This window comes from Scomber japonicus, chromosome 11 (genome assembly GCF_027409825.1).
Source record: "Scomber japonicus isolate fScoJap1 chromosome 11, fScoJap1.pri, whole genome shotgun sequence".
Classification (NCBI taxonomy): domain Eukaryota; kingdom Metazoa; phylum Chordata; class Actinopteri; order Scombriformes; family Scombridae; genus Scomber; species Scomber japonicus.
This window is the reverse complement of record NC_070588.1, coordinates 4,331,867-4,357,054: the sequence shown is the minus strand read 5'-3', so window position 1 is coordinate 4,357,054 and position 25,188 is coordinate 4,331,867. Positions and strand designations below refer to the sequence as shown.

At 42.9% G+C, this 25,188-nt stretch overlaps 1 protein-coding gene across 1 annotated transcript; it reads right to left on the bottom strand.

Annotated features, from left to right (window-relative positions):
• Positions 1-17,773: 17,773 nt before the first annotated feature.
• Positions 17,774-24,761, bottom strand: inhbb (inhibin subunit beta B). The gene is made up of 2 exons (XM_053328192.1): positions 24,374-24,761; positions 17,774-18,597 (listed from the first exon to the last, which is right to left on the bottom strand). Exons 1-2 carry the CDS (start codon positions 24,759-24,761, stop codon positions 17,774-17,776), a joined length of 1,212 nt encoding a protein of 403 aa, XP_053184167.1.
• Between the last annotated feature and the right edge of the window lie 427 nt (positions 24,762-25,188).

The following is a 25,188-nucleotide window of genomic DNA, read 5'->3' as shown; positions in this document are numbered from 1 at the left end:
TTTTCAATTAACCAGAAATGACATAAATAACTCTTCACAAGCTGCCATGTCAATGTTAAATGTATGTTTTTTAAGTTATATGTTTTCATATTATTATAGTATTACAGTATAGCCCTAAGTTATATGTAAGATAATATCAGAGAAGATAAGATAATCCTTTATTAGTCCCACAATGGGGGAAATTTGCATTATTCTAGCAGCAAATGGACAGTACAAAAAACAATAAGAACATTAATAGTAAAAAATATATGATAAAATAATCGTGACATTATTTACAAGAGTGATATTGGTACTGAGTGATAATATACCAGAGATGATATTGTTATTGCAAACACTAAACTTATATGTCAGAGACAGTGTGACGTGCCAATGTTAAAGGACAACAGGATCCAGGCCCAGACATCGTCTTAAGCAGAAACTAAGCCCAGAAACTATGAGGAAGCTTCTGGCCAGCGAACTTAAAGCGCACTGTTAAAGGACACAACACAAACTTGGCATTCACCACATTCTCCTTTAAAGCCACGGGTGTCAGGACATGTTACTCTCTGCTAACTTTTTACAAGATGTGGCAGTGTGCTTTTCTGAGGAGTGGGCCTTGACAACCTTATCTAAAAAGGTCTCTTAAGTGCCTGGCTTTAGAGAGTGACTTACAGGAAGTTTTAAAAACACACATTAAAACAAGCTGGAAGGGGATCAGAGAATGGAGGGGGTCATTGTGAGCCTTACGACGACATTCCCATTCCCACCACCACGGGTTTGCATAAGCCCCTTAATGATAATGCGCCATACAGTCTGGCCCCCATGCTCGCCTCCTTGACTGACAAAGTCACTCATACCATTGGATTAGCAGGCTGCACAGGGGCCCTCCACCTCTAAATGGCAGAGGTTGTCAGTGCCCATGATAGACATGCTGCAGCACGTAGCAGTTAGCTCCAGTGTCCCTTTCATGCCTCTTACCATCCCTCCTTCCATCCATTCTTCCTTCCCCTCCTGCCTCCTCCCCTTACCGGGTTGCTACATCTGTGTTGAGTAGTATGAATCAGGTGGGAGGCCGATCCTCCCCCTGTGCAGCAGCAGCAGCAGTAACAGCAGCAGCAGCAAGAATGTCAAGATAATCTTCAGGTGGCTGGTACACACACCGGCTCATTCCCAGGGCTGATTGCTGACCTCTCCAGCTAATACATGCAAGGCTAGAAAAACACAGCTCCCAAGGAAACATAATGCTACCCTGCAAACAACTCACAGGCTTTTTAGTGTACCCCATTGGCAAGGCACACAAGGCCCTGCTGCTTACATGCATTCCACCTGCATATAAACACAGAACTCCCAGCAGTCCTCTAAACAAAAGCTAAGAGAGGGGAACTGGTATAATTACTCTTATAAAACAGAGCACCACTTGTACATTGCATGCATAAGGTATCATCAGCTAAAGAATTTGTAAAGACTGAGTGTAGCGAGCTGGCTATTTTCATCTTGTTGTGTTTCATGGCAGATCATTTGTATTTTTATGCTGTATTAAAATGTGAAGTAAGCGATAATAATCCAATAAATTATTTTTTGTCAAAATCACAGAATTTCTCCTCTCTGTCCGCTAGGTGTCCCTGAAAAAAAGTCCAGTTTCAATCTTTTTCTTTTATACAGTCTATGTTTTTTTAGTTGTTTTTTTTATTTAATTTAATTTAATTTAATTTTTTTTATTTTATACAGTCTATGGTTTCAATACACAGCCTGGCTCTGAGATTCAGCAATACGCTACAATGCTCCAGCCAATCAGAGACAGGGAGCGTTCATGCGTGGGGTTACGTAGTGACGCAGACCCGACGGAGGACCGGAGAGTGAAGGCGGACGCTGATCTGCCGGACAGGTGAGTAACATCAGCGCTGCTTCACATAAACTGTAACGTTACCTGCTGACATTCAGCTCACTGTCTAGTTAGTCAGGATATGTTGTTGTTGTTGTTGTGATGTTAGCTGTAAAGTAGCAGAGTTGTTGCTACAGCTGTTTGACGCTCTGCACGTTAGCTTCGCAGCTAACGTTAGCAGCGTGCTAACGTAGCCTACAACGTAGCTGCTGTGTCGTTGCTCGCTGTGTATCTGATGTTTGTTGACTGCTTTCAAAGTGTTTACAGTCATAAAGACATATAAACACAGGTTTGCTATCACAATAATCTCACATGAGATTGAGACGCGGTCTGGTGTTAGCCTGGCTAGCCACCTGTACTGTCAGAGCAATACATGCTGCTATCAAACTAAAGCTAACTGTTGGTCAGCTTGGGCAGTGGTTATGTCCGTTACCATGACAATGCGCGTCCATGAACTTCGGGGATGGAGCACTAGAAGGAGCACGAGGGGGGTGGGGGGGGGGGGTTGTTTTGTTTTTCACTTAAATATCAACAACTTTTCTCCTTGTTTTCCCCCACATTGCTTGCTTGTTTATCCTCCCCTCGTCCAATCAATCATCATAAAAGCACCACAATAGAAATCATAACTGTTTCCCACTCGTATGGAAAGCTGTTACAAGTGTTTAATGTATAATAAACTGTGGTTTTGGTGTTGACTGTCATCAGTTGGGTCATAAAGCGTTTCAGATGTGTGAGTGTTCATGTCACTAAGACGATTACAATATCATAAAAGATTTAGTCATGTAGAGATTAAAACACTGTGCATTGATAATATAACACTGCATCCATTAAATGTGGGTTTAATTAGATTGAAAGTCAGTCTTTGGCTGATGTAAAGCTGTTTTTGTTTAGTTTTCAGGCATTTCTGTTTTATTAAGTGTCAAGTCTGATATATCAGAGCTTTCAGAGAAAAATTCCCAGTCATAAGTCATTATGACCTAAATGGGTTTTTTGTGACCAAATGTTTATAAAGAATTTAATAAACAAATTACAAATATACAAAACTGAGAGAACATCAAAAGAATACAAACGCTTGCTCATAAGTCTTGAATCTCAATAGTATGCTTGTATATCTCAAACTCAAACAATACACCAAAAACATGTAACATATCACCAAGGTAAAGAAAATAAAAAAACAGCATTGGAAATGTTAACGTGAATGCTTTTTACAAGTTTGAAACTCATAATTACAGTAACTCTGATATGACATTAATGCAGCACCAGCCTCCCTGAACTCAGTGCACTGTGAATCCCATTCTCCTCGGATGAGAGGAGGGACCGATTCAAATGGTTCAAAAAGTTTCCGAAATTATCACAACCCACCCAAAACACTTTTCACCCACAAGATTTAGTCAATAGTAACCCAATTGTGCAACACTGAAGGTGTTACATGTTGCTGGTTGTTGCAAGCTCGGGCTGAAAAAGTCTCTATTTGTAGGGCGGGGATGCGAGGTTAAACAGTCATATCATGGAGCACGAGAGATTAAATTCACTGCAAGAGTTTTTATTCCAAACCCTTTTAAACATAGTGTAGGTGTAATGACTCAGCTATTCTCTGATGATGTCAATATGTCAAAGTCAGGCATCAAGAACTGCATCCTAGATTTTTTTATTTTCACATTTAAATCCTGTATTTTTATATTAATACTCACCATTTCATAGTGATTTTAACAGCTTATAGCAGTTATAGCATTAAATGTCTTTCTCCATGTAAATGTTCAAAGAGAGGTTGAATCATAGAAGTTTTAATTCCACTATAATAATGTGAAACTGTAGATTGACCTTAATGATACAATGGGAGGATACATACAGGATTAAGTTGAGAGCAAACACAATTTTTCCATTACAATTCACTGTCATTAAAGTGGGCGTTAAGTCTTGCTCCTCTTAGTATCCCTATTTTCAGCAGATGGGTTGCTAAACAAGAGTGCACTGTGTGAAGTAAAAGCTGCCCCATGCAACTCTGAATAGTAATGTGAGTGTTAATCGATCCAAGGTGAATATTTTCCTTTATCCTGTCCTCCCACAGGTTGAAGCATTTGGTCCATCACCAAACAGCTCCCCAGGAGATGGTAGGCACTGTTGCCTTGGTCAAGGATACTTGATTTAAAGGTACTAAGATTTATTTCTGGCTGACAGGGTGGCTTGAATCCCGGTCCTCCCTCTAACCTTTAGATGCTCTCTGCTTTTTCAAGGCTCATCATTTATCTGTAAGATAAGGAAAGTTCTTTTAACATAATATAAATTCAAATATATTTTTTCACCTTAGATACAATGAGAAGACATGTGCCCACTCGGACCATCCAAACTTTCCACCACTTACGGAAAATTACTTAAATGGGTTGTTATGGTGGGTGAAATCAGCATGCAGACAATATACAGTCATTTCAATGGAAAACCATTGATGAAGCTATTACTACTATACCCTGCAGGTATGATTAAACCACAACTGTCTGGGTGAAGAACATTAGATTAATGTGAAGTGAGGCACACCTGTGGCTTGTGTCAGGCGTGTGTCAGTCTTGTGTGTATTTCGCAGTATAACCATATAAGGGCTGCTAACTGTGTGGCCTTGCAATTATGAGACATTAGGTCCCGCCGACCTCCAGTATGTGTGAGTTATGAAATGACTGTCTGTGAGTTGTCAGCATGGGTTTAATTGTCTCAAACCCCTCCCTTTCCCCTCTGGTTACTTTTTGCTCAAGTAAGTAAGTAGTTTCCACATTGCAACCTCATCTGCTGTGTGTGGGTGTGTGTGTGCAGCCAGACTAATGTCTGAGGCCTTGCTTCAGCCAGCTGCTCCCAGAGATGAGGTGGAGCACCTGTACACTGACTCACTCATTCACACACACAAGGACTTAGACGTATATACACAGATTGAAGATTGTCTGGCCTGGGGATTACAACTGGCTGTCTTCTACGAATCATCTGAAACATTAGTCACACCATCAGTTTGTGATATTCATCAAAATAATTAAATCACGTCAACATTCAGAGAGTAAATCTCAAGAAACGGCCCCTTTTTTTTAAATATTTGGTGTACCCACTTCCTCTCAACCTGCCTTGTTGACCTTTACATCTCCTGTGAAGTGGATTTTGGTATAAATCTTTACTGTAATATGACAAGAAGGTCTTTAATGATTATGGAATTAACTGCTCTGAGACTTTACTCCCTTAACACTTGACATGTAACTTTAGACCTCAAGTGCCAACGCGGTCAAATCTTTGAACGATAAAAAATCAATAAGCCAATGACAGGCTTACCTTGGATGTAGGCCTAGACTGAAAGGACTTTAAACATCTTTGAAATGGAGATGTTCAAAAGTCATGTCATTTTCATGGATGGTATTCAGATACCCTAAAGACGTTTATCTTAACTTCATTGAATGACTTATGAAGGCCTGACATGGCTTTAACATCATGGACTTGAGACTTGATGTAACTTGGATGATTCGAAGTTCTAACACCTTGAGACTTGACTTCAATTGGTTGACTTAAAAAAAAAAGTCTAATGTCTTGAAACTTGTCTTGGTGACTTAGCTCACTTGCAATTCAAATATCTTGAGACATAACTTGACTTAGATTACTTAAATTACCTGGAACCTCAGATTTGACCTGTTCTGACAGACTTGAAAAATAACTTTCCAACTCGTTTGTGCCACACATAATGTTTGTATTTCATTTTGATAATTACTTTAGACATGACTTGGATAACTTACAACTGAGAAATAATAGAGACTTGCCTTGGAGGACTCTTTAACGGTTTATCACTTGATTTGAATGACTTGAATCTTGTATGAACAGATACTAGACTTGGATGACTTGTCTTTTAAATTACTTTAGACCCAGACCTGCCCTCAAGGACTTCAGTTTTAAATTTAGACTTGGTCTGAGAGACTTTAACTTTCTTAAATGACGTCAGGAATGACTTGGATTACTTGTGACTTGACGTGACATGCAAATCAAATGATTTGAGGCTTGTTTGATGACTAATAGCTCAAAGTTGACATTTGGATCGGACAACTTGAAATTCACATTCATGGCTTGAACTGGCCGTCAATGACTCGGTCTGACAGACTTGAGAAACTATTGTTAATTGTCTTAAATTGCATAAAAGTTGATTTGTACTGGCCCCCAAAATTCTCAGCGCTGATAGAAGATGGTCTCCGTCTCTTGAGTAGAAGGCCCAAAATCTGTTTGTGCTTGGCCGGACATGTTTTTGCCTGAGAAAGGTGAAATGTTTAAAAAAAAGCCTCAGTACCAAGACACCACATACCAAACAGGTGCACAATGCTATCTCTAAAGGGAAGGGTGTTAACTTACTGCTGCTGCCTAATATGTTGATGATACCCCTTGTGGGGATTTTGTGTTAAATCCCCACGGCTTTACTACCGCTTGGTTAGACTTAAACACAACCCTTCCCTGTTATTGCAAGGGATTCTCTACGAAGCCAACCCAGATAGAGCTACAGTTACCACTGATCCCGCTGGTGTTGGGAAAGCATGCAAAGCATCTAGGTCTGTCCCTGCGAGAGCCCTATTACTCATGGTCGATAATCCTACTGGTCCTATACGGAACATTCAGATGAAACACACCCAGAAACCAGAAGGGAAGCATCAAGAGGAAAAGAGGGAACAGGACAGGAAAGGGATGGAAAGGAAAGGACACTGGAGGACACAAGGAAAGGAGGGGACAAGGGGAGGTCAGACAGTGTGGGTGGAATGGTAAAAGAAAGAGAGGAGTAAGGAGGTGAGCTCTAATAAGCTGAAGTATTTGGCCTTTCTGAGTTTTGGTTTATGTTATTTCTCAGTCACCACTCAAGAGAAAAGTTCACTTGGCCTATTTTAACTTTGTGTTAAACAAATTGTGAAGAGGTGATGGGAAAATGTGTGTTGTTTAACGGAAAGCTTAGAGACAGGCACGCAATATTGGTAGAAAAGCAGAAGCAAAGGAACTTAACCTGTTTTTCACCCATAACAGAGGGAGAGATGGGGATTTACGCTGTACAAAAAGATGGGTGTAGCGAGGTGTGACATCACTCATTGGTTTGCATCAGTCAGAGCCAGGATCTTCCAAATATGGAGTGATACCTTTTCATGCTCTGCGTAAGAGCCGAAATATGTTTTTGCTTATGTTTACGTATCTGTTTGGGTGAACATGTTGACTGACACATAGTTTTGGTTTCCTCTTATTTTACCTGTTCACATGGGTGGCGGCGGGAATTTTGAACAAAGGGAGTTAGTAGAGCTCTGATATTTTCTGTTGACCGTTACCGTCGTCTTTCATCATCACTATATTCTCACAATTGGATCAAATCAAGTATTATTTGATATTTTTGTGGCTATCTCAAATCGAAGCCAATGCTAGCTTACTGGGAATAGCAAATGGAGCACACTAAGGCTATGTTAGCTACTTTTTTGCAGTATGATAACCAAGTAAAAAAAGAAGCTTATTGAAGTATTGCGATAATAGTCAGAGAGCAGCAAGTGAGCAAACTGTAAATCAGTGCCCAGATGGCAGATATCAAAGCCTGCTATAAATGTTCTATCTTATTAACGGAGCAATAACATCGGAAATAACTACCAGCACACTAATTAGAGGGTCTGAATTTAGTGGTTTGCACCGTAATGACTTTAATTACTTCGTATTTCCAGAGAGACGCTGGCCCTTTTTGAACGGGAGTCAGTTGGAGCCAGGGATATTTTGGAGCCACCATTTAGCGACTGTCATTAGCATTGCACTTTTAAAGTACTTCCATATTGGCTTCAGCCTCAAGCTTTGAATAGGGACATAGATGAGAAAATGATTTCTCCACAACCACCATCTTTTAAAAAAAAACCTAACAAAAACAATATGTATACGTGATCGCACTGCCTGTCTGAACCTCTCCAAACTTATATAAGGTCTTCAAGATAAGAGCCAAATGAGCATATTCCTATTAAAATAGACTGTTGACTCTGATCCACTTTACCCCTTGTGCCACCTGACTCTAGACGCCCAATCTAATCAGGTCACTACAGCCCGCTTGGTGCTGCAGCAACAGGCCACTCCATCCTTACCTCAGCTGATATGCATGTGGTCAAGAGAAGGAAGTGGCTGAGATAACTGAGGCGTTTCTCAGTCAGACAGGCATGAGGTAAGGCAGCAGGAATCTCTCACAGGGCATTACCTCAGTCTGCAGGCTTACAAATGACTGTTGCGGTGACTGTCTTTAAAAAAAAAAAAAAAAAAAAAAAAAAAAAAAGAAGACGAAAAGAATGAGGAAAAAAAAAAAGAAAAACAAAACTCTGGAGGTGGTACCTATTTTAGGCACCCAGCCCTGGTTCATCGTCATGATTGTCTACTGCGGTGGGAGAAAACACAGTGACTCATAATTTCACATTATAAATCCAGAGAGCTTTGCGTGTAATTAAAGGCCATGTCTGCTCTTGTTGAAGCATAGCAGGTGCCAATTTGTTATGTGATTTCACAGATAGTGTTCCTAGAAGCTGAAATAAGTAGCATATTTGTTTGGAGCGATGTGTTGCAGGCTGGGATTTTTTAAGAGTTTCTTTTTCAGTCCTTGTCTCGTCTTGTTAAATCCTCAAAAGCAATAATCTTTTGCTTCATAAACAGTAACCTGTGTGGCTTCCTGGCACGGCCACAAGGAATGTTCAGAATGCACCTGAAAAAAATCAACAATAAAAGTATTTAGTAGACATTAAATTGCGCACAATGATTGGCTGGTACAACAGATGCCTTTGTTGTGTGTACTCTCAGCTCACTGTAGAGGTACGGCATGGGCAGGGATCCTATTCCAATGCTGTAATATGAGATAAAAGGGACCAAAAAAAAGAAGAAGAAGAAGTGGAGGGGGATTGAGTTTTTAGAGGGTGGGTAACTTCTGATGCTATCTCCTCTTCTGCACCATCTGAGCCATCAGAGACAATCAAAGACTGTGTGTGGCACACTCGTTCACCCTGATCTGGAGCCAAGGCGCTGCAAAATTAATTTGGATCTGAGAGATAGTCTCAAAAGCAGGCCATGTGTCCGTGCCCACAGAGGACCCCCACCCTGAACCATTGACTTCACTTTGCCTCTGATGCTTTTTGACTTTGTGCCCTCTGCAGTGACTCACTCATAAGGTGACTAAAAGAACAGGAATGCTGATAAATCTATCTCTGTAATGTACTCTGCCTGCTAAAGTATTTGAACTTGTCCCATCTGATAGCAGAAAAAAGTAAACGTTTCTCTGTCACTGTTCATCGCCCAGAGATATGAGGGATTTGTTGTTTTCTTCCTCACCTCTCGTTTTTATCTCCTTTGGCAGCTGGCGCCAGGCATGTGCAGCATTGTTTTCCTTTACGCTGTCAGGGAGGCACGAAGTCTTTCAGCATTACGTATGTAGGTGGTACATTCAAATACAAGCACACGTGTGCACTCATGCCCTTATATTTTTCCTCAAAAATATGTTATGATTTAGTTTTCACAACATTATACCTTTTTCTGTTTTCCTCATAATATTACCATGTTTTTCCCCAAATTATGTCTTAATTTTCCTTGTAGTCTGGACTTATTCTTGTAAAACCTTCTCATGATAAATAGCATTTATTCTCAAAATTAAGACTTAATTCTCATCTTTTTACTCAAAATATTATGTTTTTTCATCTCTAAACTACGGCTTAATTCTTATACAGTACAAACTTTTTCTGATAAATTGACACTTCTTTCTTGAAACACAACTTTCTTCAAACTTTATATGACCTTTCTCTCAAAATATTACTATTCTTTTCTCAAAATAACTCCTAATTTTACAGCTTTATTAATGGTGTGTCAGATTTTCTTTTCTCACCAGTAGCTCTAATACTCATGCTGCAGTTTTGATGAAACCAATGTGGGAACACCTATTTTTCTCCAAACTACACACATCACCACTCAACAAGTACATAATTCAAATTTTGTTCCCATAAGTACCACACACACTGTGTGTGTGTATCTTTAAGATGCTGGCTAGACTTAAGTAAGACTCACAAACACTCATACATTGCCAGATTAAAACAGAGTATCAGTTGTTTTTCTATTATTGAAACATCTGTCAACAGCTCCTTTGTTGTATTTATTCCAGACCAAAAGGACTTTCCCATGAGGTCATACAAAGACAAGCACAGTCTCTCACACAGCAGGGGATTTGGTACCCTGACAACATAGTAATTTCTGTGACCACAACTCTCTGACAATACAAGGTGAAATACACCCAAAATGAACCAGAGAAAGACAACAAAATAATTCAAGTAAAGGCCAGTTCACGGGTGATGTGCAGCGTGGCGGTTTGTCTCATCATGTTTTCATTCATAAAAAACAGTCATCCTCAGAGCCTCAGAATTTGTCTCCTTTTATAGTGGTCACTATCACCACATCCCACCGCTCTAACCACCCAACATCTAAACGGCTCCTATTCTTCTTCAGATATGCTGTCTCTCTCGAAAACAAAGGTTCTTCTCTTCTTTTGATGCCAGACTTTTTCTGAGTCTTCTTCACTTTGACTCAGGCCACCATCACTGCCCTCCCCCCTCTCCCCTTTTTCTCTCCTCCTCCTCCTCCCTGCATATTTTGGTGTTGTGTTTTTGGTATGCTCATGAAAAGGCCCGCAAAGACGGGACAATAGGGCACCTGCCAGAATAATGAGCCCTCAGAGAGAAATGCAGCTGGGGCCGAGAGTCATACAGGAACGCTGATGATGGCCCCGCTTTAAAGTGGTCAGAGATGATCCTCAGCCACACCTTATATCCCCCTGGCTGGAATTTCCCCTCTGACACACACACGCACGCACAAAGCACGCTCACATATAAGCACACACACACACATATATATATATACACAGTGGCCCTGCACAAGGAGGCAAAGTTGAAGAAAACCATTGAGGCTTTTAATTATTTTCCCTGATGTCATTTTTGCTACAAAGGAGTATCAGTATTTGACTCTGTGTCTGAGTATGTGAGTTAGTTCATTCACACCCGCTGCAACTATTACTGCCAGGCTATCAGTTAGCTGGCTATCACATCCACTAAGTCACTTGTATGTAGACAGAAACTATGCACGCAGGAAACAAAAGCCAGACTGTTTACATACTGCTTCTACATTTAACGGCCATGAACACTCGGAGGGGCATTACTCACCACCAGGATTCCTTTCCCTTTTAAAGGTTGTAAAAAATAAATAATTCCCTCATCAGTCCAAAATACCAACAGTGAGCTAAATTTAGCTGGTCATTAGATCCGGGGGGTGGGGGTTGGGGGGGGGGCAAAATAACAGCAAGATGTCCAAAGGCATGAATAATGTGGAGAAGGGGGTTGAGGGCATGGGTACACAGAAGACTGACAGGGGTGCTGATTGCAGAGCCACATGTTGAGTTCACACCACGTTAAATTTGGAGCGTTTTCAGTTAAGTTTGCTCCAAATAACTACGGGGGGGGGGGGGGGATTGATGTGACATTTTCTGATTCCCAGTCTTTTTAAAATATGAAGATTTGCTGATTTGGTTTGTTTTTTAACCGATATTTTAAGTTGTGAAGCGGACAGAAAAATTTATGCAAATCACAAATACCATACAGAATGACATAAGAGAGTGAGAAAGAAAGAAGTTCTGAGAAGGTTCATAGTTTAGAAATTACTCATGAATCAGAGAATATGCCGTATAAGGCAATGAAACAAAATCAATACCCAAGAAAGAGCATTAGGTAGATACAGAGGTGCAAGAGGGGCATCAATCAACATGCATACTCAGTTCAGGATGGGTGCCCACAATATATCCAAATACCTCTCATTCCCCTTTAAAACTGAGCTTAAGCACTCCACTGGTAGAACTTTAAATATTTCTCCATACCACTCGTTAACACTTGGAGGAATGGACTTAATCCACTGAAATAGTTTTAATCTCCTAGCTGCTTTACTGTGTTTACATCATTTTAAATTTCTAATGACTGAAAATGTCAGCTTGACCTTTTGGGAAATGATAACTAAGTTTTCTTTTTACTATTTTCTGACCTTTTTATTAGACTAAATGATTCATATCTCATTTTCCACCCCTGCCTGTTTAAAGGTTAAGTCAGCTTTCAACCACGTCTTGCAGAGTGAAGCTCAGCGGATGTCATTTGTTTATATGATGCAGTTGAAAGCTATGGAAAAAGCTAGTAGGTGGATTAAGCTAAGAGGGATTTTCTTTCCAATTTCTAACGAGTTAAACTAATAATCGGACTCAATGTGCTATTTGGTGTTTTTCAGTTCTGTGAATACGAGGTCCTAACAGTTCCTGGTAACAGAGATCTGAATGGGGTCAGATCTGAATCATATGCACTCTAATTGGGTCAAGTGGGGTCAGAATAAAATTTTGAATTATATTTTTGAATTATATATTTTTTACAAGCTACAATTGAATTTCTACAATCTCTCTACCATCAGTTTGTCAAAATGTTTTACTGAGTGGATCCAAGCAGCCTGTCAGCTCTGATCACATGATGCGCTGTAATCTGTGAAGTGCAGGAAGAATGATATATTTCTCTTCTTGTATTTGCTGCTGCTAGTGTTACTGTTCCCTCTCATTATTCTCAGGTCTATTCAGTGTTATTTAAATGTTATTAATGCACATTGGATACTATCAGGTTTAAATTGTGGAGCAGTGAAACCCTTTAATAACACTAAAGCGCTCTAATTGGGTCAGAATAATTTGTATAAAAATTAATCTGCCGGTGTTACTGTTCCCTCTCTGTGTTCGGGTCAATCTGGGTCGATCACATTTTTATCCAGGTCAAATTATTCTTAGATCTATACACATGTACTAGGTCTGTTTGTTTTTTTAACTAATGAATGCACATGTTTGAAATTCTTGACCCATGAATCACTGTAGTGTGAATATGTGAGAGGATAAAGTGTGAAGACATTTCTATTAAACTTAGGTAAGCTACAGTTTTTGTTTTGTTTGGAGCAACGTGATGAGATGACACATTTAACTTAGACAAGAAGTTACACCATGTGACTCTGGTGTGCAAACCTTGATGTAATCCAAGTACAAACGTGCCCCAAAATGCACTTTTTAAGATTATGGGCTAGAGGAGAAAGAGAAAAGAAAAGAAAAACAAACAACAGACATTGAACCCTTACTCTCTATACCCCCCCTACACACACACACACACACACACACACACACACACACACACACACCTCTCCACTGCCTCATCCACTCCCCATCAGCTCCCTCACAGCTTGCCTTGCGCTGCTCCAGTCACGGTGGACTGGAGGTGAGCGGAGGTGATAGCCACTGTAGACAACACAAATGAGGGCTTTGTGGCCCCTGTGTGTGCCTTCGGTGCTCTGGTGGGAGTCAGGAGGTCAGGATGCTGGAAGGTGGGGTGAGGAGGTGAGGTTTAGGGGCTGACAGCGAGACGTAGTTTGAGGTGGAGGAGTAAGGGGGAGGGGGGGGGGTTTGAGTCTGGTGACAAGGCTTCAGTTGTTTTGCTAAACTGGTGGAGGAACAACCCTGACATTATGACATTGTAGACTCACAAAAACACACACACACACACACCATGCACTGTGCCGTGTTGACCCCGCCACCTCCTTTCCCACCTCCTCGTTCAAGAGAGAGTAAGTCAGAAGGAAAATAGAATTACTGATGTGGTAGTAACATTTAGAGGCAGTGTTAAAGCTATTTTCTCAATGCTGGCCATTTGTAAAACCAAAAGTCAGTGTTGGTGTTAATGTCAATCAACTTGAATGTGCCTTTCAGTCCCCAGTAATAGTAGGTCACACCACTTCCCAGCTCCTTTGAGTGAATTTGTACATACTGACATGGATTATTATGTATGAAAAGTCAATAACAAAGCCACTGGTGTACCATTATCTCGCTAAACTGATTAGAGGAGTTGAAGTGTTGCAGGAAGCGAAATCTAATTAAAATCGATTTTCTTTTTTTCTTTATCAACCAAACACAAAGTAGAGAAATAGACAAAAGCTGCACCCGTACAAAATGCAGCCATTAAGAATGATTGGATTAATGAAGTTTTTTGCTCATTAGTGCACACAAATATGCTTTCAAGTTACAAAGCCTTTTTACTCCTCCAGTAATCCGCCTGTGAGAGAGAGCTTGCAGGGGAACACAGTCCACGTTGCTCCAAAGGTCAAAATGTCACTTCGGGTTGTAGGGAGAAGTAAACAGGGGTGGAATAAGCCTCCTGTCTTAAGGGGCCCACACCATAAATCCTTAGAATAAGAGGGCCTCTACATGATCTCCAGAGGCTGAAACAAAGGGTCAGGATTTAATCGCGGGTAATAGAAATCCTGTTGTGTTAGCTCAGTGAACTCAGTTGTTAGCAAAGCGTTGGGATCATAGGTTGAGAGAATAAAGGACTTTGAAGTGGGCATATACTGCTAAGAAAATGAAAAAAATTAGCGTGCATGGAGGAGTTAAAAAAAAAAATTAAGGCTGATGATCAGAAAATACATCATCGATACGTGCAAGCGCATTCCTCTGGGCCGCAGATCCAAATGCGAGCGAGCAGAGGAATGCTTAGCCCCGGGCGATGAATAGTCATAAATTCATTAGTGAACACAGACCTGGCTGATTGGAAGAATGAATGCTATTGCAGTGATAAACCAGTTGACCCTGTCAACTTGACAGCTGTCATGACCTCAACCTGTGGTGGTTTTAGATGAGGGAGGGCAGAGGGACAATATTTGTTTAAGCTGATAACTAGGGGTTGAGGAGGTTGTGTGTGTGTGTGCATGCATATTTGTGTTTAGTGTCTTGTTTATAGTGCATATATGCGAGCATGACTTTGGTATAAGAACGCATGTGAAAGAGCGTGACTATGTACACAAATCTGCACCAGAGCACGCTAAGTGATGGATTCGTACGTGTGCTCGAGTGAGTATTGATACAGCGGTGAAGAGTATGGATGCACATGCAGACACACACACACACACACATCTGCAATGGAATTTAGTACGAGTGAGTGTGTGGCCCTGAGTGCAGCCTGAACAGCAGCCTGCTTAATGGCCTACAGCTCTTGCTCAGTGTCATTAACATTCCAGCTGTGGAGATTTTGGCATGCATTGGGAAGCATGACAGCTACACATCTCTCCTCGCTCCCAGCACAGACTGTCATTTGTCTAACAAAAAAAAAAGAGTGAAGGCTCCACCGAGGACATTAAAAACAACCTCAGCCGCTTCAGTGATCTCTGACAGACAGTTTCTCTCCTTGTCTGCCTGCTTGTCAGTCACAAGCTCAGTGATATTGATTTGTTTTCTCGCTTTTTCTTCTCCTCAGAGAGCGAGAGACACTCTGCTGCTGCTGCTGCTGTGGTTCCTGCTGACTCATCCATCCAGCTACAGGTAAAGAGTTATTCACACTGATCCCTCCCTGCTATTTGCCCAGCAGGCAAACAAATCTCATTGCTCGGCAGATCCTAATAGATACATTTACAGCAATTACCTGGCTGATATTTTACAGGAACACGTGACGTGTTTTGATGGAGCCTTGCACAAACATTAAATCTAGCCGTTGGTAGGTGTTGGCACAGGCAGACATTCAGTCGGGCAAGCCTTGTGCTGTTGCACAAAGTGTTGACGCACTGCTGCTGATATTACGGCAACTGTTAACCTACCTTGAGAAACAGAAACATTATGAGAGGTGTTGCAGGGGGGCGGGGTGGGGGGGCAGGGTGGGGGGCACTCTGATGTAACAGACTGCGCAGTACCTCGCCTAACGCACCAACATGCACACATGCACATGCTGATACACAGTTATCTGACTCACATACAAACACTGTTCAACAGACACTGCAGCCAGAAAGGAATCAAGTAGGTATGTGAGGATCTGCATGCTGGCAGCCACCATGGATGCCATTCAGGCTGTTAATCATAGTTGTAATTACCGTTTTACAGCTCGAGCTATGAGAGACACTCAGTCCCGACAGACAACAAGAGAGAGAGACAGATGTTTTATGTTTCAACCAGTATGGACGGGGACTTGAAGTGTGCGTGTGTTTTTCTTGTAGTACCCAGTTATTTCAGCCCCACCTTTTTATTTATGGAGGTATCAGCCCAAAGCACCTTTCGTCTCAAAAAAAAGTTGGCTTCATGCGTAAGCCAAACCCATTCATCATCTGCTGAGATTAAAACGAAAAATCCCCACACACACATCTGCAGAAACACGACACAGAAAATAAGTTTTTACAGTTACAAAATATTTAAGAAAACATTTTATTTTACATAAACTGTACAGATGACATTTATTTGACTAAATGATTCTTAGACAGGAACTAAAAATAACTTTCTTATTAAATAGAAAACTGGAACAAAAATAGAATTAAAGATGAAAAATGAAGTGTTGCGTATTGTACAAAACAGAGAATGAAAATAGAGCTAAGAAATGAAATCATACAGTATATCGTACCCTGATACAGTGGTAGGCCTTTTGCAAATGATCAAAAACAGTATTGTACACAATAACTCAATGGCCTTGCCATCTTAGTACAATAGCTAAAATCTTGGCCTCTTTGGTTCCATTAATTAGGTAAAATACATTTGAAACAAAATTCAATTTACTTCTATAAAAATAACTTTTCAATGGCAGTTTTTTGTTTCACTAATCCCGCAACTTTTCAGTGCAAACATCACAACAATCATTCGCTTTGGAAAGGAAGCGAAAGATTACATTTCAAGTATTGATAAAGAGTCGAGGGCTGAAGATAGAAAAGAGGGAGAGAGAAAAAAGAGAGAAAGAGAAAGATGGAAAGAGAATTCAGTCTAATAGAGCATGTTGAGTATGGGTATAGGTTACTATACATTGCATAGCTCATGTGGCACTTAATTAGCGATAGGACAGGACACTCAGTACCCCTTGGAAGGCATTTCTTTATACAAGTGCTATTCAGGGTGTGCATTTCAGTTTCTGCAAGTGCTGCACTGCACTGTGGCGACCCACCGGGCCCAAACTAGAGTCTCTGAGTCCACAGGCCCACTTCTACTGAGCCGTAGGGGGACAGGAGGAAGCAGTTCTCTCTCTGTCACTCCCAGCGCAAAAGTGAAGTGCACTTATGAGATCTATCTTCACCTGGTTGTCACGGTAACGGGGCCTGCAGCACTCTCGACAGGCAGGAAGTTGAGGTTGAGGCCCGTAGTCAACAGCAAGAATGACGACAACAACAATAACAGCGGCTCTGTCGAGGACTTTCTTTTGCCACTGCAGTGCGGAGTGTATAATCCTGCAAGGCATTAAGCGCTGCCGGTCTAATTCCACCAGAGAGGAGAGTCAGACTGTGTCTGTCGGCATACTAGGGAAGTGCTGGTGTTCTGAATTGTATAAGCTGATGAATTGTCAGTGCTTTATAAAAACAAAAGTCTGTCATGTGCTTAAAGTACTTAAGAGGGTTGGAGGAGCGGGGTTGGGAGTGTGGGGGTGAAGCCAATAATATCATCGGCTGATCCTGTCACTTTCCTTAAGCGCTTTTTATCTTCATTCAAGAGGAGATGCTGAGCCATTATTTTTGACTAGAAATGGCAAACTAGAGCAAAGTATCATTTTGGTGATAATCATTCCCTTCTCGTCCCATCGCTGACCAGTCGTCCAGATCGGACAAAACTCGGACAGCAAGCATGTCACTCAGTCTGATAAATACACACGCTCGCACAAACACGTGCAAACAAACACACACATGCACACACGGACACAGCACTGATACTTGCGTTTGCTAGATTGTACCAGTGTGTGTGCTGCTTGCACATACAGTAGGTATAGATATATCGTATATGTGTACCGTACAATAACGTCCTGTTTGTACAAAAGGCCTTTCTGACTGTTCCAAGTTCAAAGATAAGTAAAGGGGGTCGGCGTGGACTCAAGCACAGCCGCACTCCTCCACGATCATGTTGGGCACATCCCTCTTGACGATGTTGTACTCATCGTCAAAGTAGAGCATGGACATAGTACTGAGCTTGGTGGGGATGCAGCAGGAGTTGACCGACCCCGGACTCATCCCTCTCATGCGGTACTGGTTAACTACTGCTGTGTGGAAGGACGAAGCCGAGCCTGGCACACCTGCCATGTAGGCCGGGCAGCTGCCCTCGCAGTAGTTGCCGTAATAGCCAGCCGGTGCAATGATCCAGTCGTTCCAGCCGATAAGGCGGAAGTCAATGTAAAACTGCTGCCGGCAGCACAGGCCCCCGCTGGTACCGTCACACTCCAGCCCCCGCTTGCGAATGCGGTGCTTTCCGTCCACCTGCCGCGCACGCACCACCAGGAAGGGGCGGTGGGACGGGTCGCCTGGGTCCACCAGCACCGGCGACACACCTGCTGTCTCACAGCCATCGCAATGGATCTCCAGGTCCTGCCGCCGGCTACCTTTCCCAAACACGGCTCGGATCGCCTCAGAGAGGGGGAAAGTGTGCCAGCCGCTGCGTTTCAGGTCCACGCGTTTCTCCACCAGAGCCCAGCGACCCGTGCCACCTCCACCACCGCCTCCTGGACCTCCTTCTGCACCGCTGGCAGTTCCGGCCTCCTGGTAGTGGATCTTCACCGTCACCTTTCTCCGGAGGCCCTTCTCAGGACCAGCGGGCAGCACGCGGAAGTAGAGCCACAGGTTTGCCTGGGACACGAACAGGTTCTGGTTGCCCTCGTTGGAGATGAAGAAGTACAGACCGGACTTGGAGGATATGTGCTCATCTGTTGGAGAAAGAGCAAAGACATGGCTTTAGTTAATCAATGTGTATAGAAGAACATGTTGAATATGTATTGACTCTTAGCACAAACTCCACTGCTGGAAATTTCTTGCAACTTTCAGTCACATCTTACTGTCTTCTTCAGCAGATGGACTTTGCTCAGTTGTCATGGAGACAGTTCAATTGTTATTACAAGATTTGGGTTACATGATATTACATCTGATGTGAGAGAGAGCGTCTTTGAGCAGAGATGGAACTGAAGATAAGCTGCTATAGAAAGCAACGAGATGTAGCAGATAAAAGAAAGAGAAACGAAAGTAGAAAGAAAAAAGATCTTCCTGTTGTAAGAGTGATTTCTAACAAACAGTAGGTTCATATCCACGCTTGGATTATACATTTTACATCCTTTCAGTTTAACCTCTGTTCTTGATTCCTTTTATCCTGATCAAAGCATCTCACCCATGTTCAAACATTAAATTCTGTTCTTTATTTCTATGAACTTCCTTTTCATGAACCCACCGAGCCTTCAAACACATTTAGAGACTTTCAGTGTTTAATTGCTGTCTTTTTGCAGCTCTAAATATATATGCTTTCCCTATTGAAATGATGATTATTTAAAGAGAAAGACTGCTAAAGACTGCTTGCCCCACACACACACACACACACACACACACTCACACTCACACAGCATGTGCCCACAAACGGAAGCCCCCCAACAAGGGCGCAGCTCTGTCTTTAAAGAACTGTTTTCTCTTGTTTTCTCTGTGTACCCTCAATCACTGTGTCAGGTGACCTCTGTGGCAGCTCCTGATAGGCCAGCGGTGACAGGCCAGCTCTTGGATCGGGCCCATTTGGCCTCGTGTCCAGTTTTGCAGGTGACGGGGCCAAAAAGAGAAAAGAGAGAAAGAGAGGGAGGGGAACAGAGGAGAGAAAGATGAAGGAAAGGAGGAAGGATGCAAGTGGAAAAGGTGGGAGGGTGGTGGACACGGCCAAGGCTCCCAGGGGGTTCATTGAGTTCGCTGTTAGTACCCCCCTCACCCCCTCCCCTCTGAACCCCACCCCTTCCCTCCTCCTTCCAGTACGAGCACCCTGAGAGTGACAGCACAAAGCCCCCTGTGAGGCACTGGGAGACAGCCGCGCTGCAGCCCGGCATTGAAACGCGTGGCTTTCCAGCAAAAAGCATGATGAGGCAAAAATAAAAGCCATTTACATGACACTGGCCACTTTCTAAAACGGCACAATGAAGAGATCCCGGGTGTCTAAAGGTGGCGATGGGCTCTCCCTGGCAGTATTTTTTTTTTTTTTTTTCGCCTAAGCCTAATGATGTCTTCCAAATTACCCTGAGGTAACTTGAAAGGTTCCTATTTCAGGAGATTTGGTACAATGTGCTCAAGCAGAGCAGCGGCTTTGAAAGCGGCTAAATTACTTTGTTTGCCGACTGATTAGTGTGTGTCAGTGTCAACAGGTGGCCACCAAAGACGGGCCCCCCCTCTTTAAGGCGCCTCACGCCTCTTCCTCCTGTAAAACCGCGGCTTTACATTCACACACAGACCTGTTCAGACCAGCTCTCCACTCTGTAGCACTTCACGCATACACACACACACACATTTACATTCACAGACACACACTCATCCCCACGGTAAGCAATACATCAGCTTTCTCACTAGTGAAGCCTGTGGGGAAAGTATCAAGTACGCAGTGACAGTACATATGGAAATCCATCTTAAGTGAACAGCATAAAGTAATCAGCTGAACAGCAGCTTTTGCCTGCGACTGCTGTAAAGGCCCCTCGGGGCTACAAGTAACTAACCTCACCTCATTCAGCGCTGAGCGTTTCTTACTTGCCTCAACAGCTCCGAGCTCTCCAAAAAAAAAAAAAAAAAAGAGAGGGAGAGAGAAGAGGGGATCGCAGAGAGACTGATACACAGACAAAGAAGAGGAGCTGATAGTGAATAATAGTGAGAGACACTCTGCTGTGTTCAGATGATTTGTTTATGAAATGCTTGACTGGTTACCGTTAGAGATTTCGAGTATTCCCCTTCAAGGAGAGCCAACTCATACGCAGTTAAAGGTATTTTTCTGTGGAAACCTGCGAGATACGACTGAAGCCGAGGAGGTTGACATATTGATTGATGTCATAGTAACAGCAGTAAAGCTGTTATAGCGTTGCAGGAGTCATTTTCACAACAGAAATACAGAGAAATACATGCAACTGAAGGTTAAGTTCACTGAATTGCTTGTTTTTGTCTGATGAAAAGATATTCAGTTCACAGTCACGTACAATGAATAAAAGATGAAGATTCTCATTATTGAGAAACTGAAACTGAAATGAATGTTTAGCATATCTGATTAATTGATCTATAGACTAATTCTTACTGATTTCTCAGTATGTCTCTTAGTGGAAAAATGAATCACTAAACGAATCATTTCACTTCCAATTGATAGCTTTTTATGAACTTCACAGTAATGAAGAGAACAACACAAAAATAAGTGAGAAGTGTTTGATAACTGATGTATAACATTTTAACTAAATATATGAAAGAGTTGCAGTGACTGGACTACATCAGTGCAAACAGATTTAACTATTTGTGCATTTTTATCTTCACACTTCCAAAGCGGAAGAATATCAGAACATAGAAAGAAAGTAAAGAAAAGATTTCCACAGTTGTCATGTTCAAATTCACCTTTTTCTAACTTCTCATACATGTTGGTTAAAGTTTTTAAGTTCCTAGATGATGACGAAGGTGGAATAAATGTAAAATGTACCCAGCTGCTACTTGGGGAATCATTCAGAGAGCAGAGCACAAAGCCTCGCTCCATATAGTGTGAACAGTATGTGCTTTACAGGTTTGATGCTATAGCTCCTTTACTATTCAGAGCATATACCAACATGCCAAATGACATATTTCCACTGAGGACCTTTTGAGGAACAAATTGTTCTTTTCATCCAGAGTTACAATTCAGAGCTGGCCCCGACACGCCTCGCCTGACCCCGCAGAGGAAGAGCTGCTCGTAAGCATCGGCAGGCAGGACACCTGGGTGGGCTCGTGTTGGATAAAGAGCTGCTTCAGCGTGTCCTCACCTGCGCCACCAAGTCAGCGAAGAGGCCATGGAAGCAGGCAGGCTGGCAGGAAGGCAGCTCCAGAGCTCATTACTCAAAGCCACTGTCGACAAGACCACACGCTGTGGAGGGATAAGGGCGCGGCACGGAGCCTTCGTGGCTCTGAGATGAGCAGAGGCGTGCGCGCATGTAGCAGCCGTCCCTCAGGCCCAAGTCTCAGCACTCCAGGAATTCCACATAGGGTGAGGAGGTGAGGGAGGGAGACTGAGGAAGGATGGAAGGGGTAGGGTTGAAGGCGCTGGATTTTTTTTTTGGACAGAGGTTTAAGCCGCTGCAGCTCTGGCTCTACGTTCTCTGTTGTTGTTAAAGCTTTACTACAGGGGCATTTTTAATAACGTTGCATGAATCATTTATAGGATCACAGCTATACAGAGGCAGCCAGGCCCATTGAGGACTGAAACTCACACTTGTGAGTGAATGTGGAAAATGTCTGGACTGAATCCAGAAGTGCCATGACTGACAGCTCCTCATGAAAGACCTGTGTCCTGAAGTAAACCTGCCAACCTGATCCGCTAGAGGAACGGGACCGGAGTTAATGACCTCCCATAATGAAGTCTTAATTCTGTGTCTTGGACCATTCGCCGCGGGTTCACTGGGTCCGAACAGCTATAGCAAGCAATCAAGAAGCGCCGATCTAAACCTCTCCGTCGACCCCTTCTCTCCTCCTCCTCCTCCTCCTCCTCCTCCTCCTCCTAACCTCTTTCGATGCCTGTGTTCCCCGCTCCGCTCCCGTGGATACGGGACACCGAATCCCTTCTGCGAGGACCCACGGGAGCATGTCAGGAGAGATGGGAGATTGGCATCATCTCCTCTCACCTGCCCGGAGCCGCTTGGCAGACCTCTTACCTCTGAAACGCAACCGGGCATAAGAAGCCGGCTCACAAGCGTTCGCAGTTAACCCTGTGAGGAGGGGAGGCAAACTGACCCCAACACTCCACACACACACACACACACACATACACACACACCCATCAGGGACATAAACACCTATCCACATCCTTTTCTCTGGCTGCTCTGTTGGCTAAACATATGCCAACCTCGGCCCCCAACCCGCCTTGTTCTAAACTGTGACAACAACAATTCAGGCTCCCTCATGCTTGGGGGACAAGCTCCCCTGGCTTCAGAGCATTCTGGAGACCTTGCCTCTGAGCCATGCCCCGGCTGGCAGCATCCGATCTGGGGGTCGTGAGCCAGCTGGCCAGGAGGCAGACAGGGTCTAGGGAGCAGGGACCCAAGCCAGCTCCATGGTACAATGCCACACAAAGGCTCAAAGGTGTGAGGAAGAATAGAACCCCAAAAAAAAGAAGAAGAAGAAAAAAAAAAAAAACAGAAATAGAAGAAGAAGAAGCAAAGGAGCCCAGCGAACCTTTAGAACGACAAAAGGATTCTTTACAACACTGCAATATGGGCACACACACACATACACACACACATACACATTATCACATACCCCCCCTCCTCCCTCTCTCTCTCTCTCTCTCTCTCTCTCTAGCATCACCACCACCAACCCCTCCACTCAACCCCCCCCCCCCCTTCCCAAACCAAGCCAGCGCAGACTCAAATGTCTCATGCATTATTCTGAGCAATTTCTTTTGTTTTCTGTGCTTTTTTTCTCCTTCGTAATGTTGACATGTCGGCTTCAGCGGGAACACGTAGTGCTCTTATAATAATTGCCTGGCTTTTGTTGCCTTGTCATGATGGTGCTCAGATCATTCCCATTGGAAGGCAGGAGCTAGCAGCCCCATTCTGGCTAATTGTACCATCAGGGCCAATAGGAAAAGACAGAATCATATATGTGTGTGTGTATGTATGTGTGTGTGTGTGTGTGTGTGTGTGTATGTGTGTGTTTTTAAAACGCCCTATTTCTGGTGTCTTTAATTGTATGTTTTCTTTTTGTTAAACGAACAGTTTGTGTCAAAGATGTGGTTCTCACAGCACTAACTGACAATTATTGGATTCTGTCAAGCGCAGATGATTTTAGGTGTGTGTGTGTGTATGTGTGTGTGTGTGTGTGTGTGTATGTAGGGGAGGGTATGTGTATGTGTGTGTGTGTGTGTGTGTGAGAGAGAGAGAGGGAGAGAGAGAGAGAGGGAGGAAATGGTGTTCTCTTTGGACTTCTGAGAATTAGTTAGATACACATTCTTAGAGGAAGGGATAAATGGCCAATTGAGGGACTTTGTTCGTATTTAAAAGAGGGCTTTATACATTGGAGTATTGAGTGTGAGCACAGCTTTAGTGATAAATTGGATTCAGAGGTTCTTTTTGTCCCCTAGACAACACACGGGGGTAATTTAAGGACTCTTTCTTTAGTTTCATTTCTTTTCGATTTGCATTAGGGGTAAAACAGGAGGATTTAACAGCAACCCCTGGATCCAAGCAGGAGTGAAATGTGATGTAATAACATGATGAAAATGATGATTACACTGAAGCCAATTCATTTATGCTATTTTTTGTAAAACAACTCTTGTGCCTGTCTGTTCTACTTTATCTCAACCGGATAAGCTTTAAAAAAAAAAAGAAAAAAAGAAGAAGACATTTCATCCATGAGTGAGACATTTAACTCAACTGGTTCCTGCGCTGCCTATTACACAAAGTCAAAAGGTGGATGGGTTCATCCGGGGGTCGATTTAGATGTGTGCAATGAATTATTGATTATTACCTGATTCGGCGAAGCTGATAATCTCCGAGGTCTCAGCTTGAACCTCGTTGTTGAAGGCAGCCTGTCCGTCAAAGTTGGGGATCTCCACCCGGCCGTCCTCTCGCACTTTCCCGGCGTGCAGCCTCCTCAGAGCTGTCACCATCGCAGCCTTCGGGATGGGATGAGTGATGTTAGGTCTGTCTCTCATCTGCAGCCGGTTCAATATGTGCCTCTTCACCGCCTCTAAGAAGTCTATGTTCACCCTCTCCGACTGATCCGGCGCCCTGAGGCCGCAGGACGCGCACGACTCCTGGGGCGAGCTCTGAGTCTCTGTGCCGGCCACTGAGCTGCAGCGCACGGAGAGAACGCACGCAGCTAAACAGGACAAAGCCAAACTGTATATGCTCATTTTTCCTAATATTTAAGATTAAAGTCCAAACACTGAATATATTAAACACACACACACTCTCTCTCTAAAAGGTTAATGCTACTTTTTCATTTACAAATTTGCGAGTTCCGGGAGAACATCCAAATTCGGCTCCAAAAAATGTGAGACGCCCTTTAAAAGATATCCAAAGAAATCTTTTTTTTTTTTTTTTTGTATTCCCCAAAATAAAAAAAAAGCATACAATAGTGCTGCTGCAATTTGTGTGAGGCTAATTAACTCCAGTCATTATGCATTCAGCTTAGTTATCCAGCAACGTGTCTCTCTCAAAAATAAAAGTTCTGTCATACCACGTTCAGCTCAGACTTTGGGGAGTCTAATCTATCAAAACAAATACGCTGCCTCGCCCATAAGTCTAAGAAAAAGCCCAATTCGGTGTCCAGAGACGTTC

Coding starts and splice junctions, on each gene's coding strand:
- inhbb (XM_053328192.1), bottom strand. CDS start 24,761: ATGAGCATATACAGTTTGGCTTTGTCCTGTTTAGCTGCGTGCGTTCTC. Junction 18,598..24,373: donor TATCAGCTTCGCCGAATCAG/GTAATAATCAAT, acceptor TTTCTCCAACAG/ATGAGCACATATCCTCCAAG.